Source organism: Trachypithecus francoisi, unplaced genomic scaffold, assembly GCF_009764315.1.
Source record: "Trachypithecus francoisi isolate TF-2019V2 unplaced genomic scaffold, Tfra_2.0 Lachesis_group0, whole genome shotgun sequence".
NCBI lineage: Eukaryota > Metazoa > Chordata > Mammalia > Primates > Cercopithecidae > Trachypithecus > Trachypithecus francoisi.
In genome coordinates this window covers 157984741-157999424 of record NW_022681453.1, presented here as the reverse complement: position 1 = coordinate 157999424, position 14684 = coordinate 157984741, and the positions used below count along the sequence as shown (strand labels likewise).

The following is a 14684-nucleotide window of genomic DNA, read 5'->3' as shown; positions in this document are numbered from 1 at the left end:
TTTTTTTTTTTTTTGAGACAAGGTCTCAGTCTGCCATCCAGGCTGGAGTGCAGTGGCATTACCTCAGATCACTGCAACCTCTGCCTCCTGGGCTCAAGCAATCCTCCCACCTCAGCCTCCCAAGTAGCTGTGACTACAGGCACGTGCCAACCACGTCCAGATAATTTTTGTATTTTTTGTAGAGGCAGGGTTTTGCCATGATGCCCAGGCTAGAAAAATTAAAGTTATTGAAATGGTAGTTATTTTAACTATATCCCGTAAGTTCAGAAAGGTTCCATAAACCTACCAACAGAGCTTCAAAATACATGAAGCAAAAACTGATAAAACTGAAGAGAAACTGAAAACACATACAGTTGAGATTTCAACTCAATAACTGACAAAACTACTAAAAGTCTGTAAGGATAGAGAAAATAATGAACAATACTATCGACTAACCTGTGAAAATGTTTTAACTGACCAGAAACATTGTGAACCAACAACTGTTCTCTAACTGCCAAACAAGGTAAGTAATCCTGACTCTTATCCAGGTAATAAGATTTCACAAAATAACTGAAGATCACAACATCATTAGAATTCTATGGTTCTGGCCAGGCATGGTGGCTCATGCCTGTAATCCCAGCACTTTGGGAGGCCAAGGCGGGCAGATCACGAAGTCAGGAGATCGAGACCATCCTAGCTAACACAGTGAAACCCCATCTCTACTAAAAATACAAAAAATTAGCCAGGCGTGATGGTGGGCACTTGTGGTCCCAGCTACTCGGGAGGCTGAGGCAGAAGAATCCGTCGAACCCAGGAGGCGGAGGGTGCAGTTGAGCCGAGATGGTGCTACTGCACTTTAGCCTGGGTGACGAAGCGAGACTCCATCTGAAAAAAAGAATTCTATGGTTCTGGGCTGGGCGGGGTAGTTCACGTCTGTAATCCCAGCACTTTGGGAGGCCAAGGCAGGCAGATCACCTCAGGTCAGGAGTTCCAAGACCAGCCTGGCCAACATGGTGAAATCCGTCTCTACAAAAACACACACACAAAATTAGCTGGGCAAGATGGCAGGAGCCTGTAATCCCAGCTACTCCAGAGGCTGAGGCGGGAGAACCCCTTGAACCCAGGAGGCGGAGACTACAGTGAGCCAAGATCGCACCATTGCACTCCAGCCTGGATGACAGAGCGAAACTCTGTCTCAAAAAAAGTAAGAATTCCATGGTTCTGAACAACCTCCAGCGTACAAGAAGGGGCCTGGATAAATCCTTCATTCCTGAGAATTACAAACCCAAATTCTTACAAGAGGCAAGTAGATAAAGCTCTAAAAAAAAAAAAAAAGAAAGAAAAGAAAAACAGTGGCAAAGGTTAGGTGTGACCAAGGGCAAACTGAAGAGGACATACTCCTACCACCAAAGAAAAAAGCCAATCTCTCAAGTCTAGTCAATGATGCTATGTCATAAGGGAATGCTTCCAATTCAGTGCTTCCACTGTTGCAAAACCTCATACTTTTCCAGGAAGTGCCTAAAATTTGGATTTTTATGTGAGGTCTAGGTTTGGAAACAGTAACCACCAATTCCGTTTTTTTTTTTTTTTTTTTGAGACTGAGTCTTGCTCTGTAGCCCAGGCTGGAATGCAGTGGCACGATCTCAGTTCACTGCAACCTCTGCCTCCCAGGTTCAAGCAATTCTCCCGCCTCAGCTTCCCAAGTAGCTAAGTAGCTGGGACTACAGGCATGTGCCACCACACCCAACAAATTTTTTTGTATTTTTATTAGAGACGAGGTTTCAGCATGTTGGCCAGGATGATCTCGAACTCCTGACCTCAAAGGATCCGCCCGCCTTGGCCTCCCAAAGTGCTGGGATTACAGGTGTGAGCCACTGCACTCGGCACTATTCAGTACATTTTTAACAAAACTAAAAAAAAAAAAAGGTCTGGAAACCAAATTCACAACCAAATTTATGCTCTAATCCAACAACCTCATCTTACAAACGAAACAGAAAAATTATTCAAGTCATCACAGAAGAGAACTTCATCTAACCATATCTAAAATACTATAGATATGGACACAAAAATCACCCTTTTAGAGGAAACTAAAACAAGGATGCTACCACAATAACTTAGGACACGACTCTTTTTTTTTTTTTTTGGCAGGGCGGAGGGAAGGGGAGGGGGAGACAGAGTCTCACTGTCGCCCAGGCTGGAGTGCAGTGGCGCAATCTCGGCTCAATGCAACCTTTACCTCCTGGGTTCAAGCAATTCTGTGCGCACCACCACGCCAGGCTAATTGTTGTATTTTTAGTAGAGACAGTGTTTCGCCATGCTGGCCTCAAACTCCTGACCTCAGATGATCCACCTGCCTCAGCCTCCCAAAGTGCTGGGATCACAAGCGTGAGCTACCACGCCCGGCCAGGACACAACTTCTCAGGAATGCAAAGCTGTATTCCAACATCGAAGGGCAAAATTTTATCAAAGGCTTTCTGAATTATTCCAGAAGACAAAAATAAAATCAATGAAGACAATTACATACAGAGAAGGTGACTTGGGCAAAATGGAAGCAAAAAAAAAAAAAAAAAAGTTGTTCTAAAAGAGGTTATCAAAACAATGGCAAGGCTATTTTGCAGAATATTCAGCTCAATTACCACAACCATATTGCTAAAATCCCCAAAGAATTCTTTAACTAGGCTATCCTTACATTACTTCAAACCTAGACTGCCTCAACTCTGCAGGTTCCCCAAAAATCAACATCCTTCCTTACTTCATTTCTGATATGAACTAAGTCACCTTTCAACTCCTTCAATTTTTCCCATGTGTCTGTATCAAACTGCCAGGTTTTGTCAGTTCTTCAACGCCATTGTATAATTGTCCCTAGATATCCACGGGTGATTGGTTCCAGCATCTCGCTTGAATACAAAAATCTGCAGATACTCAAGTCCTTGATATAACATGACATAGTATTTGCACATAACCTAAGTATAGCCTCCTCTATTCTTCTAATCAGGGGTCCCCAAGCCTCCAGGCCATGGACAGGCACAGGTCCCTGGCCTGTTAGGAACCAGGCTGCACAGCAGAAAGTGAGCAGGAAATGAACTGGGTCCAGCAAGCAAAGCTTCACGGCCACTCCCCACTGCTCACATTACCACCTGAGCTCTGTCAGATCTGCAGCAGCATTAGATTCTCATAGGAGCACAAACCCTATTGTGAATTGTGCATGCAAGGGATCTAGGCTGCACACTCATTACGAGAATAATGCTTGATGATCTGTCACTGTCTCCCACCACCCCTAGATGGGACCCTCGCAGGAAACAAGCTCAGGGCTCCCACTAATCCTACATTATAGTGAATTGTATAATTATTTCATTATATGTTACAATATAATAATAATAGAACTAAAGTGCACAGTAAGTGTAATGTGCTTGAATCATCCTGAAACCATCCCCCGAACCTGTGGAAAAATAGTCTTCCATGAAATCAGTTCCTAGCGCCAAAAAGGTAGGGAACTGCTGCTTTAAATCATCTCCAGATTACTCATAATACCTAAACAATGTAGTACTATGTAAGTAGTTGTTATACTGTAATGCTTAGGGAATCATGACCCAAAAAAAAAGTCCATACATGTTCAGTACAGTCGCAATTTTTTCTCAAATATTTTAGATTCAAGGTTGCTTGAATCCACGAATGCAGAACCCACAGATATGGAGGATTCGCTGTACATTTTATCAAGTATATGTTATGTGAAAGCACTGTGCTAGACATACTCACCAATGTAAGACTAGAAAACATCTTATTTAATCAATTCACAATGAGACAAGCCCAGCTATGACAAAGATGACATAACACATTTCAAATTAAAATGTTATGATAACCATAAGAATGATCAAATGTTCCCTTTTCATTTTATGCTGTTCCCTTTCTTTTCACTCCCACCACTCTATTCAGGCCTCATTAAAGAATCCTCTTATTAGAGACTCCAAACAAACCACATTTGGCCGGGTGCAGTGGCTCACGCCTGTAATCCTAGCACTTTGGGAGGTGGAGGTGGGAGGATGACCTGGGGTCAGGACTTCAAGACCAGCCTGGCCAACATGGTGAAACCCTGTCTCTACTAAAAATACAAAAAAAAAAAAATTAGCCGGGTGTGGCAGGCGACTGTAGTCCCAGCTACTCGGGAGACTAAAGCAGGAGAATCGCTTGAACCAGGAGATGAAGGTTGCAGTGAGCCAACATCACACCATTGCACTCCAGCCTGGGTGACGGGACAAGACTCCATCTCAAAAAAAAAAAAAATTCACCTCTAAATTAATATTTTCTAAAACAATTTCAATTGTATCACTATCCTACTTAAATACTGTTTTTCAAATGCTTATAACACTGGTTTGCAAATCCACATCCCAATCAAGATGGGCAGTTAAAATGCAGATTACAAAGGCCTGTCCACAGAGATTCTAATTCAATCAGTCTGGTGTAATGATAAGGATATCTGGATTTTAATAAGCTTTTAAGTGATTTTGATGCAGGTGGCCTGTAGAATATATTTTAAAAAAAAGAAAGAAATAGGTCTACAGGGTGAATGTCACATTCCTTAGCCTGCGATCAAAATGCTCCACACAAAAGGCTCCTGAATAACCACTACAGGGCAAGGGCTCTCCTACAAGGGCTCTTCATTCCAGATAAACCCAATTTACTGCTGTTCACACAAGCCAAAGGTTTTCTCCTTCAGGACTTACTTAAAAATGTCCACTAGGCCAGGTGCAGTGGCTCATGCCTGTAATCCCAGCACTTTGGGAGGCCAAGCCAGGGGATCACGAGGTAGAGAGATCGAGACATCCTGGCCAACATGGCGAAACCCCGTGTTTACTAAAACTACAGTAATTAGCTAGGCATGGTGGGACATGCCTGTAGTCCCAGTTACGCAGGAGAATCGCTTGAACCCATGAGGCGGAGGTTGCAGTGAGCCGAGATCGCACCACTGTAGTCCAGCCTGGCAACGGAGTAAGACTCCGTCTCAAAAAAAAAAAAAAAAATCCACTAACAGGCTTGGTTCAGTGGCTCATGCTTATAATCCCAGTATTTTGGGAGGCGAAAGCGGAAGGACTGCCTGAGGCCAGGAATTCAAGACCAGCCTGGGCAATACAGCAAAACCCCATCTCTACAGAATATTTGAAAATTAGCAGGGCATTGATGGCGTATGCCTGTAGTCTCAGCTACTCAGGACACTGAGGTGGGAGGATTGCTGGAGCCCACATCAAGCCACTGCACTCCAGCTTGGGCGACAGAGCAAGACTCTTGTCTCAAAAAAAAAAAAAAAAGGATCCATTACACCATTTCTCTTGGCCCAACTCAAGCCCCACACCTACCAGATCTTAACAGAATGAAACAATCTCATCTGCCTAATTCTACAGTACCATACTGCCTGCCTTGAGCCATCATTTAGACTATTATTACCTTTTCAACTTATCGTAAGATGAAGGGCTGTGAATCAAACCTCTTTTCATCTCAGCACTAGGAACAATGCATTTAGGGAGTCCTTTCCCTAAGACAATGTCATCTCGCATAAACATACCCAAGTAGAAGCAAGTATTTTAGAACTTTTATAGATTTTTCTTAGGAAAAGAGATCATACAAGCCTGGGCAACATGGCAAAACTGTCTCTACAAAAAAAAAAACACAAAAATAAGGTGGGCATGGTGGTGCACGCCTATAGTCCCAGCTAACTGGGAGGCTGAGGTGGGAGGACAGCTTAAGTCTAAGAGATGGAGCTGCAGTAAGCCATGATCATGCCACCACACTCCAGCCTGGGCAACAGAACAAGACCCTGTTCTCACTAAAAAAAAAAAAAAAAAAAAAAAAAAAATCAAACAATTAAAAAAAATAGATCTGATATATCTGCTATCTATAGCTGAATTGTACCTGCCAAGAAAATTACTAACTACACATAGTTCTTCCTTACCTGCATACTAGATGAATGTGCTCTAAAGAACTCTTCCCAGATCAGAAAACAGGTAAACTAAGAAAAAAACTGTTAAAATAGACTCTGTTTTAACACCAATGATTAACCTCTGACCAAAGAGCTATTCAAAAACAAATTCTACAGAAATAAATACACTTTTATGGTTAATTTCTGAAACTTCACACGTACAAAAACGTTAATTGGTAAGTTTTCTACAAATATCAACCAGGCGTGGGGGTGCACTCTTGTAGTTCCTGCTACTTGGGAGGCTGAGGTGGGAGGACCACCTGGACTCGGGAGACAAAGGTTGCAGTAAGCCAAGATCATGCCACTGCACTCCAGCCTGGGCAACATAGCAAGACTCTGTCTCAAAAATAAAAAATTACCAACTTTTCTATCATGACACATAAGGTTTGTTATAGCTTACATGCCTCTACTCAGTAGTTGGCCAATAATTGTTGGTTTACTTAAATGTCTTCCCTGTTAACACTGACCAATATATATGGGCCTGTGCCATGTGTCTTATTCATCTTTCTATCCTAGTATCTAGAACATCACAGGTAACCAATAAAGATATGGTACAGGTTACCGGGACTCATGCCTGTAATCCCAGCATTTTGGGAGACCCAGGCCAGGTGAGTTCAAGACCAACCTAGACAATACAGCAAGGCCACATCTCTACAAAAAAAAAAAATTTAAAAATTAGCCAACCACGTATGGTGGCACACACCTGTAGTGTTAGCTACTCTGGAGGCTAAGGCCAGAGGACTGGAGTTTGAGGCCGCAGTGAGCTATGACTGCACCACTGCACTCCAGCCTGGGTGACAAAACAAGATCGTCTCCAAAAAAAAGGGAAATATTCATGTTCTTGGGTTTGACCATGATAATTTCCAAATATCTCCAAGAGTAATATTTTTCCATTTAACATGACCCTCCAATCCTAACACGATTTTTGATTGTATACATCAGACTTGTTACATCATTTGAAGAGTTACAAGTTTAATGAAAACCTAAAATCCTTAGGCCAAAATTTATCAAGTCTCATGTTATCAAAAGAAAAAAACAATTCTACTTTCTGATAAAGCAAGTCCAACATTTAGAACAGGAACAAGAAATCGACACTTAAAAATAGTACCCATAGTGATTTTGTCTTGGTCACTTTCTGTGGCCTAGAAAGTACAGTAATTCTCTACAGCAAGGCTATCCCATTCACTAGAAGCTTCAGAAGGTTTAAAAATACAAACCAATTGAAAAACAAGCTGTGATAACTGGCTAATTAACATATCAAAGGACAATAATATCAAAACTGTAACTGCAATGAATAATCTACATTTGACAATAATTGACCTGATAGTTTATAGTCTCTTCCCTCACCTCCTCCCACCTTTCTCTACTGTGCAAAGCTGGGATATTAAGTACCTAATACGTGCCAGACACTGAATCTGTAGACTTGTTCTCATGAGTTCAAAAAATTTTCAGGCCGAGCAGGGGTGGCTCACACTTGTAATCCCAGCACTTTGGGAGGCCAAGGCGGGCGGATCACGAGGTCAGGAGTTCAAGACCAGCCTGGCCAACATGGTGAAACCTCATCTCTACAAAAAATACAAAAATTAACTGGGCGTGGTGATGGGCGTCTGTAATCCCAAGCTACTCGGGAAGCTGAGGTAGGAGAATCGCTTGAACCCAGGAGGCGGAGGTTGCAGTGAGCCAAGATTGCGCCACTGCACTCCAGCCTGGAGAACAGAGCAAGACTCTGTCTCAAAAAAAAAATTTTTTTTCAGGCCAGGAGCCACAGCGGCTTACATCTGTAATCCCTGCACTTTGGGAGGCCAAGGCGTGAGGACAGCTTGAGCCTAGAAGTTCAAGATCCGCCCAGGCAACATGGCAAGACCCTATCACCACAAAAACTTTCGCTGGGCATGATGGTGCATGCCTGCAGTTCTACCTAATGAAGAGGCTCAGGTGGAAGGATTGTATGAATCCAGGAGTTTAAGGCTGCAGTGAGCTAGGATCACACCAGGAGTTTAAGGCTGCAGTGAGCAAGGATCGCACCATTGCACTCCAACCTGAGCAACACAGCAAGATCCTGTCTCAATAAAAAGTTTTTTCAAACCACTTAAAAATAAGCCCACACAGGGCCGGGCGCGGTGGCTCAAGCCTGTAATCCCAGCACTTTGGGAGGCCGAGACGGGCGGATCACGAGGTCAGGAGATCGAGACCATCCTGACTAATATGGTGAAACCCCGTCTCTACTAAAAAATACAAAAAACTAGCCAGGCGACGAGGCGGGCGCCTGTAGTCCCAGCTACTCCGGAGGCTGAGACAGGAGAATGGCGTGAACCCGGGAGGCGGAGCTTGCAGTGAGCTGAGATCCGGCCACTGCACTCCAGCCTGGGCGACAGAGCAAGACTCCGTCTCAAAAAAAAAAAAAAAAAAAAAAAATAAGCCCACACATAACACAAATTTGGAGAAACAAACTTGAAGGAGATAAAGGAAACTGGCAAAAAGTTAAAGCAATGCGCCTACACAATAAGTAAAAGCCAAATTTCAACCTAATTGCAAAGTTTGAAGGGCTTTTTCCCTCCCTCACCTCTTCCTCTGAGGCTGTCATAAACACCTACATGTAAGTCACTAGGCAGGAGAGAGTGTGAAGCAGAAGAAATACAAAAATGTGTAAGAAAAAAGTGTCGGCCGGGCGTGGTGGCTCAAGCCTGTAATCCCAGCACTTTGGGAGGCCGAGACGGGCGGATCACGAGGTCAGAAGATCCAAGACCATCCTGGCTAACACGGTGAAACCCCGTCTCTACTAAAAAACACAAAAAAACTAGCCGGGCGACATGGCGGGCGCCTGTAGTCCCAGCTACTCGGGAGGCTGAGGCAGGAGAATGGCGTAAACCCAGGAGGCGGAGCTTGCAGTGAGCTGAGATCCGGCCACTGCACTCCAGCCTGGGCGACAGAGCAAGACTCCGTCTCAAAAAAAAAAATAAAAAATAAAAAATAAAAGTGTTTTCCCTAAGAAGTTTATTATATATATCAGGAGAATCAGACTGATATAAAAACTGCACTGAAAGGAGTTTATTATAAGTATCTTATGAATGGAACAAGAGAACAAAGATAACTGTTTAATTTTTTGAGCCAGAGTTTCACTCTGTGGGCCAGCCTGGAGTGCAGTGGCACGATCTCTGCTCACTGCAACCTCTGCCTCCCAGGTTCAAGCAATGTCTGGCAATGGGCCTCAGCCTCCCGAGTAACTGGGATTACAGGCACCCGCCACCACACACAGCTAATTTTTGTATTTCTAGTAGAGATGGGGTTTCACTATGTTGGACAGGCTGGTCTCCAACTCCTGACCTCAAGCGATCCGCCCACCTTGGCCTCCCAAAGTGCTGGGATTACAGGCACCTGACCAGAGGAAACTTTCCGCTGCAGTGAGCAAGGAAGACTTCACCAAGGAGGCAGAGAGTTGAGTTAGGCCTTTAGAAAAAAGGAGTGTATTAGGCAAAAGAAACTTAAGAAAGCAAAGATTTAAAAAAAAAAAAAAAAAAAGAGGAAGATACAAAGCATGTCTGAAAGGGCAAAAACATCAATCCAGTTAAAACAGAAATTATGTAAAACCACAGTTGAATAAAAGAATGAAAAGGTAGTAGCGGGTCAAATCTACAGGACGTGTTGAAACAAATTCCCTAATTAAGCATTACGACAGAATTAAACTTCATTTTTACATGTGTATTGTCTTCGTGAAATAAGACTGCATGCACATCCACATATTTATTTGAATGCACGTATGCTTTTCATCTAAGGAAAAAAAGTCTAGTACGCACCTGGTACAAAGGATATGTAAATACTGGAGGTAAATTCAAATAACTGATTTTTTTTTTCTATCTCTTGATAACCACAGACTTATGTCCAAAGAGATGGGAGGGAAAAAACCTGAATCTACATCCCTATTACTGAAACCATGCCAGCTACTCAATTATAGGGAGAAGCAGACCTCACAGATATTTTCCACAGGATGATGTGAAATAAGAAAGCCCTGTCAGAAAAATTCCCCTTAGGATGATGTGAAATAAGAAAGCCCTGTCAGAAAAATTCCCCTTGTGTTGCCAAGACTGACAAAAAATAAAAATAAAAAAGGCTACAGTTGGACTTTTAAATGTAGTTTTATCTTTAATGCCATTATTTAAAGTCCAGGTTAGAACCTGGATGAAAATGTTCAATTAGACCACCACTACTATCCGAAAGCTATTAATAAGAACTTAAAAACCTCTGAGGTTCTTAATCGTTTTAGGATAGTGGTGGTCTACACAACTCAAAACTACCATTTCCCCCTTAAATTAGAGTGCTAAGTCTCATCCATCTAGTAAACAGGGGACCTACCAGATTCTGCAAATGTCAACTGATGACATCACTCTCAAATGCTGTTTCAGCAGGACAGAGTGGGCCCTTCCTCTTCTCCCTACCTCACCATAGTAGCACCCAACGGCCGCCACCAAAGGAAAAGAAAAAAAAAGTGTATGGAGAAGGAAGTTATTGCAGCTCCATTTCCTCAGTCCTCAAACCATCAAAATATGTGAGGACATTAAAAAAAAAGCACTCCACAAAAGCGGGAGTAGAGTGAGAGGTTACCAAGATATCAAGCAAATTTTTTATACACCTATATTTGCAAAACTTAAACTGAAAGGAAACTCAATCTAGCCGAAAATTCTCATTTTACACATCAAGAAACTGAGGCCCAGGGCAGTTAGGTGATTTGCCCGGGGCGACTATTCCTCTATATAGGTGTTAAGTGTCTGTTGCCAGTCAGAGTAGCACTTAATGACTTACTCAGTTACTTAAATGTTTATGACATTAAGTACCTGTGTAGCAAAAAACCACCACCACCTCTTCTGCACCCATTCAGTGTCTTGCTTCAGGATCTATATAGAGAACGCTGGATAAACCTCAAATGAATATTATTTCTCCCTTCAGCCACAACTGTCCCAAATTACTCTTCTTCCTTTATCTAATTTTAAATAAAGCGGAAGCCTTAAAGTGCCTGAATTTCCCAGGTTCTGACTAAACAAGTGGATCATCAAAACTTCAAAATTTGGGATAGAATATTAAGTAGAGCATACATATTACTGCTTTGCCAGTTGCCCTTTCCTTGGTATTAACGTTTCAGTCCAGGTTTTTCGAAAAGCAAGTAATTATTATACCTGCACAGTTAACACTCAAATTATCACTTTTGAGATATTTTCCTTAGACAATTTAGCATATCTCTTCTATCTTAAAAATAATTTAAAAGTATCCTAGCTACCACGAGTTAATATTTTTGGAACAAAAACATCTAAAATAACCCTCGACAAAGCCAAAGTATGTTAAACCACAAAATGAAAACGTGGTAAGTAAAAATCCCACCAGCTAAAAAACACTTCGAGTACCACCAGCCTTCCCCGGCTTGCTGTTAACCGTCAAACCGTCAAAGCATTTGTGGAGGAACCCGGGGGAAAGTTCCGCGCCGGGTTCTCCAGCTGTGGGCTCATCAGCTTAGCCCACCACTCCCACGTAACACCAGCTTGGGGAAATGCAAACACGCCACATGCGCCCACATGTGCATGTTTTCATCATGTTTAACCACTTTTAACCGCTGTAGGTACTGAATCTGCTCCCGTGGCAAAGTCTTGTGCATGCATGTTACCCCCACTTAAACCACTACCATCAGATGAACCGAGGCGAATTAAACCATTTTGAACGTTAACGCCACTGCACAAAGCGATCTGAAAGGGTTCTCTGCCTTTCTGAAATGCCGGGCAAAAGTCCCTCGGCGAGTTTCAAAACTAATGACCGTACAGCGCGGCACAAATAACAAAAGCTTAATACCAACCACCAGGCCGTCGACCCGCTCACGTTACCACTGCCCAGAAGGCTTTTTAAAAACAAGCATTGAAAAGGGAACAATAAAAAGCGTCTCACCGCAAACACAGCACGAAAGGGACTGTCGGAAGTAAGGCAAGAGCCTGTTAATCTCAGTAAACGCCTTGGGGTCTCCGGGGTCGTAGTTGAGCACTAGGCGGCTCGCGGAAATGTAGAGAGCAGTAGCATTCACGGGGTTCATTGCAGACACTTCGACACCAATGGCTCCCGGTTGAAAAGAAATTCCGGATCCAACTTTGTAAGCAGCCAGGGAACGATGGCGAATTTGCAACAATTCGGAAGAAATCAGAGCCGAACCATTGGCCAAACAAGTAACCAAAATCCGTGCAAGTTTGTGGAGCTGAAGCAATCCTCCCACACATGGGGCCTTGGCGCCCCTCCGTCCCTGAGACTTCCAAAAATATGAGAGAGAGAGAAAAAAAAACCAGCGTTCGAGTTCGTCCGGAGCGACCACAGAGCGCAGAACGCGGCGACTTGGGCGCTCGGGGCGGGACTCCGCGCTCAGTCTAGCCCCGCGGCTCGGCGGGCGGCCTGCACTCGAGCTCCATCTCCGGACACGGAGGCGCCTCCTCAGGTCGAGCTGGCGGGCGCGGGAGCAGGCCCCGGGCCCGTCTGAGGCGCGGCACGCTTCTCCCGGGCTGCAGAGCCTCTTACTCCATCCCAGTGCAGGGCGCGGAGGCGGCGGCGAAGGCAGGGACGACGGTCGAGCGGCGGCTTCCCGGATCTAGTGCAAGACACCGCGGCGGCGACGAAGGTTGCTGTTGCGGCTGGCGGACGCCGCCGCCGCACTCTCCATATCGGACCCGGGGCCCAGATTGCGCCCTGGCTCTCCGCCCCGTAGGTTGCAGCCCGCAGTTCCCCCGAGGTGGCGAGGCGGGCGAGAGTCCTCAACCCGGAGGGGAGGGCCGGGGAGGAAGTGCGCGGGCCGCCGCCGGCAGGCGGGAGGGGGCGGGGAGCAGGCCCGGCCGGGCCGCGGCGGCGCCCCTCGCTCCTCAGTCGCGCACTCCGGGGTCACCACACGCAAGCGCCGCCCCCTCACTGCCCGGCCATCTTTTCGGCGCCGCACACACAGACGACTCCTCCACCGAGCACGACGGCCGCCGCCGCCCTCAGCGCCTTCCCGGCCGCGGGAGGCAAGCGCTCACACCGCCAGGCCCCGCCGCCGCCGCCCAGCGCACACAGCAAGGCCCCGCCGCAGGCCCCTCCCCGTGCCTAGCCGCCCTCACCCCGACTCCACGCGCCACCCCAGCTCTTTAGGGCCCGGGCTGCTGCGGCCTTAATGGATCCCGCTGGCTGTGCGGCGCCTCAGGCCTCTGCTGGCGGCGACGACGACCGTTACCCCAACGGGCAAAGCCACTGTCATTCCCGAGACTCCCCCGCCGCCGTCGTCGCTAGCGCTCGCACGCATGCGCAGAGCACACTCTCACCCCTCCCCCCTTTCCTCCCTTCGCTTCCCTTTTCCCTTGCTTCTCCTCTAACAACCCCCTCCACAGCCTCCCAGAGCTACCGGATCACTCCACGCATGCGCAAGCCGCTACCTAGCTCCGCCGCCTTTCGCCCTTACGCGTGCGCTTTGACCGCCCACCCAGAAAACCGGATAAACACATCAGCCCGCTCGCGCCAGTCCCTCACCGCTGCCAACCCACCCTGGGCTCACTGCGCATGCCTGGCTCTCCACTTCGGCTCTCAGAACGGAGCATGCTCTCTGCGAGCCGACAGCTCTCGCCGCCCCTCCCCCACGTGCTCTCAAATTCCCTCTCCCAGGCATGTGGGCTGTGGTGAAACATTCGTTAGCTGGCACATCCTTCCCCAGTGTGGGCTGCAGGCTTCCCGCATTACACTGCTTCTGTACCCGCCAACGCCGGGGCCCGACTTGGTAGCGCCATGTGGCGCTCCGCACCGGCCTGAATGCGGCCTCTCGTCCTGACTGACCGCGGTGTGAGGAAATAGCCTCGCCAGGCCCCAAGCCCCGCCCTCGCGGCCTTTCTCCTGGAACGGCTCATCCCGACCGCGGAAAGGGCGCAGCCTCGGCCGGTTGGCTGGCTCTCGCCCAGCCGGAAAGGTTGCTGCAGTCAACGTGGCTGCGCGCCCAGCAGGCGTGCAGACGGTTTTTGCCGGGTCGGGGCCGCGGTCCGCGCCTCTCTGCGGTGGTTCGCCGTCGGAGGTCTCTAAGGCCCTGGCTGACTGTGTGTAAGCGTGGAGGCTCGAACCCACCCCCCGCGCGTACCCGTCGGACCCAGGCTGTTCCCACGGCCTCTGGTCCTTGGACTCGAGCAGCCTCGCCTTTGTGGGCGCCGATCAGGACTTCACTGAGCTCTCACCGGAACAGAGTCGTGTTTTAAAAACAAAACGAACTGCTTTTTTTTTTTTTTGAAAGATTTAGCTTTTTTAAAAGACCTAGCTCTTCTATGTGAACAGATGTCTTGAAGAATGCATGATCTTGCTCTAGAACAAACCCAAATCCTTGCGAATGTTTTTTTAAAACAAGCTTTGCCTTTTGTTTTTGCGGGAGATCAAGGGCACTGGGATATAAATAAACAAAAGCCTAACTTAATGGATGACTTCCCTCCCTTCTCAAAGTACAAAACCTTTTTTGAGTAGCACAAATAGTAACAGGCCATAGGAAGCATTTCTTATCTCTGTACACACCAAAGCTCCTCAGCACAATTTTTCATGCACAGTACTCTACACGTTTGCAGAGTGAAAATTATAATGTGTGTAAATCTTTTGTGGCACATGTTACATACGTACACAGGCACGTATGACACATGTTAATGTGGTACATGTTAGTTACACGCTGCCACTTGAGGTGAGTAGAAATAGTTAAAGTATCAAGGGAACCCATACA

General features: G+C 46.3%; 1 protein-coding gene across 3 annotated transcripts in view; it reads right to left on the bottom strand.

Moving 5' to 3' along the window:
• MSL2 (MSL complex subunit 2) overlaps window positions 1-14166 on the bottom strand; it is a 47007-nt gene extending 32841 nt beyond the window's left edge. Inside the window, exon 1 of one of the 3 annotated variants that reach the window (XM_033212582.1) lies at window positions 14064-14166. Coding sequence is in view for 1 of the 3 variants with exons in the window: in XM_033212581.1 (XP_033068472.1) it covers window positions 11876-12017 (142 nt within the window). In the remaining 2 variants the exon portion in view is untranslated. Of the gene's footprint in view, window positions 1-11875; window positions 13244-14063 lie in introns of those variants that run through there. The other 2 variants (XM_033212581.1, XM_033212583.1) reach the window with 2 other exon arrangements.
• Window positions 14167-14684: the final 518 nt, after the last annotated feature.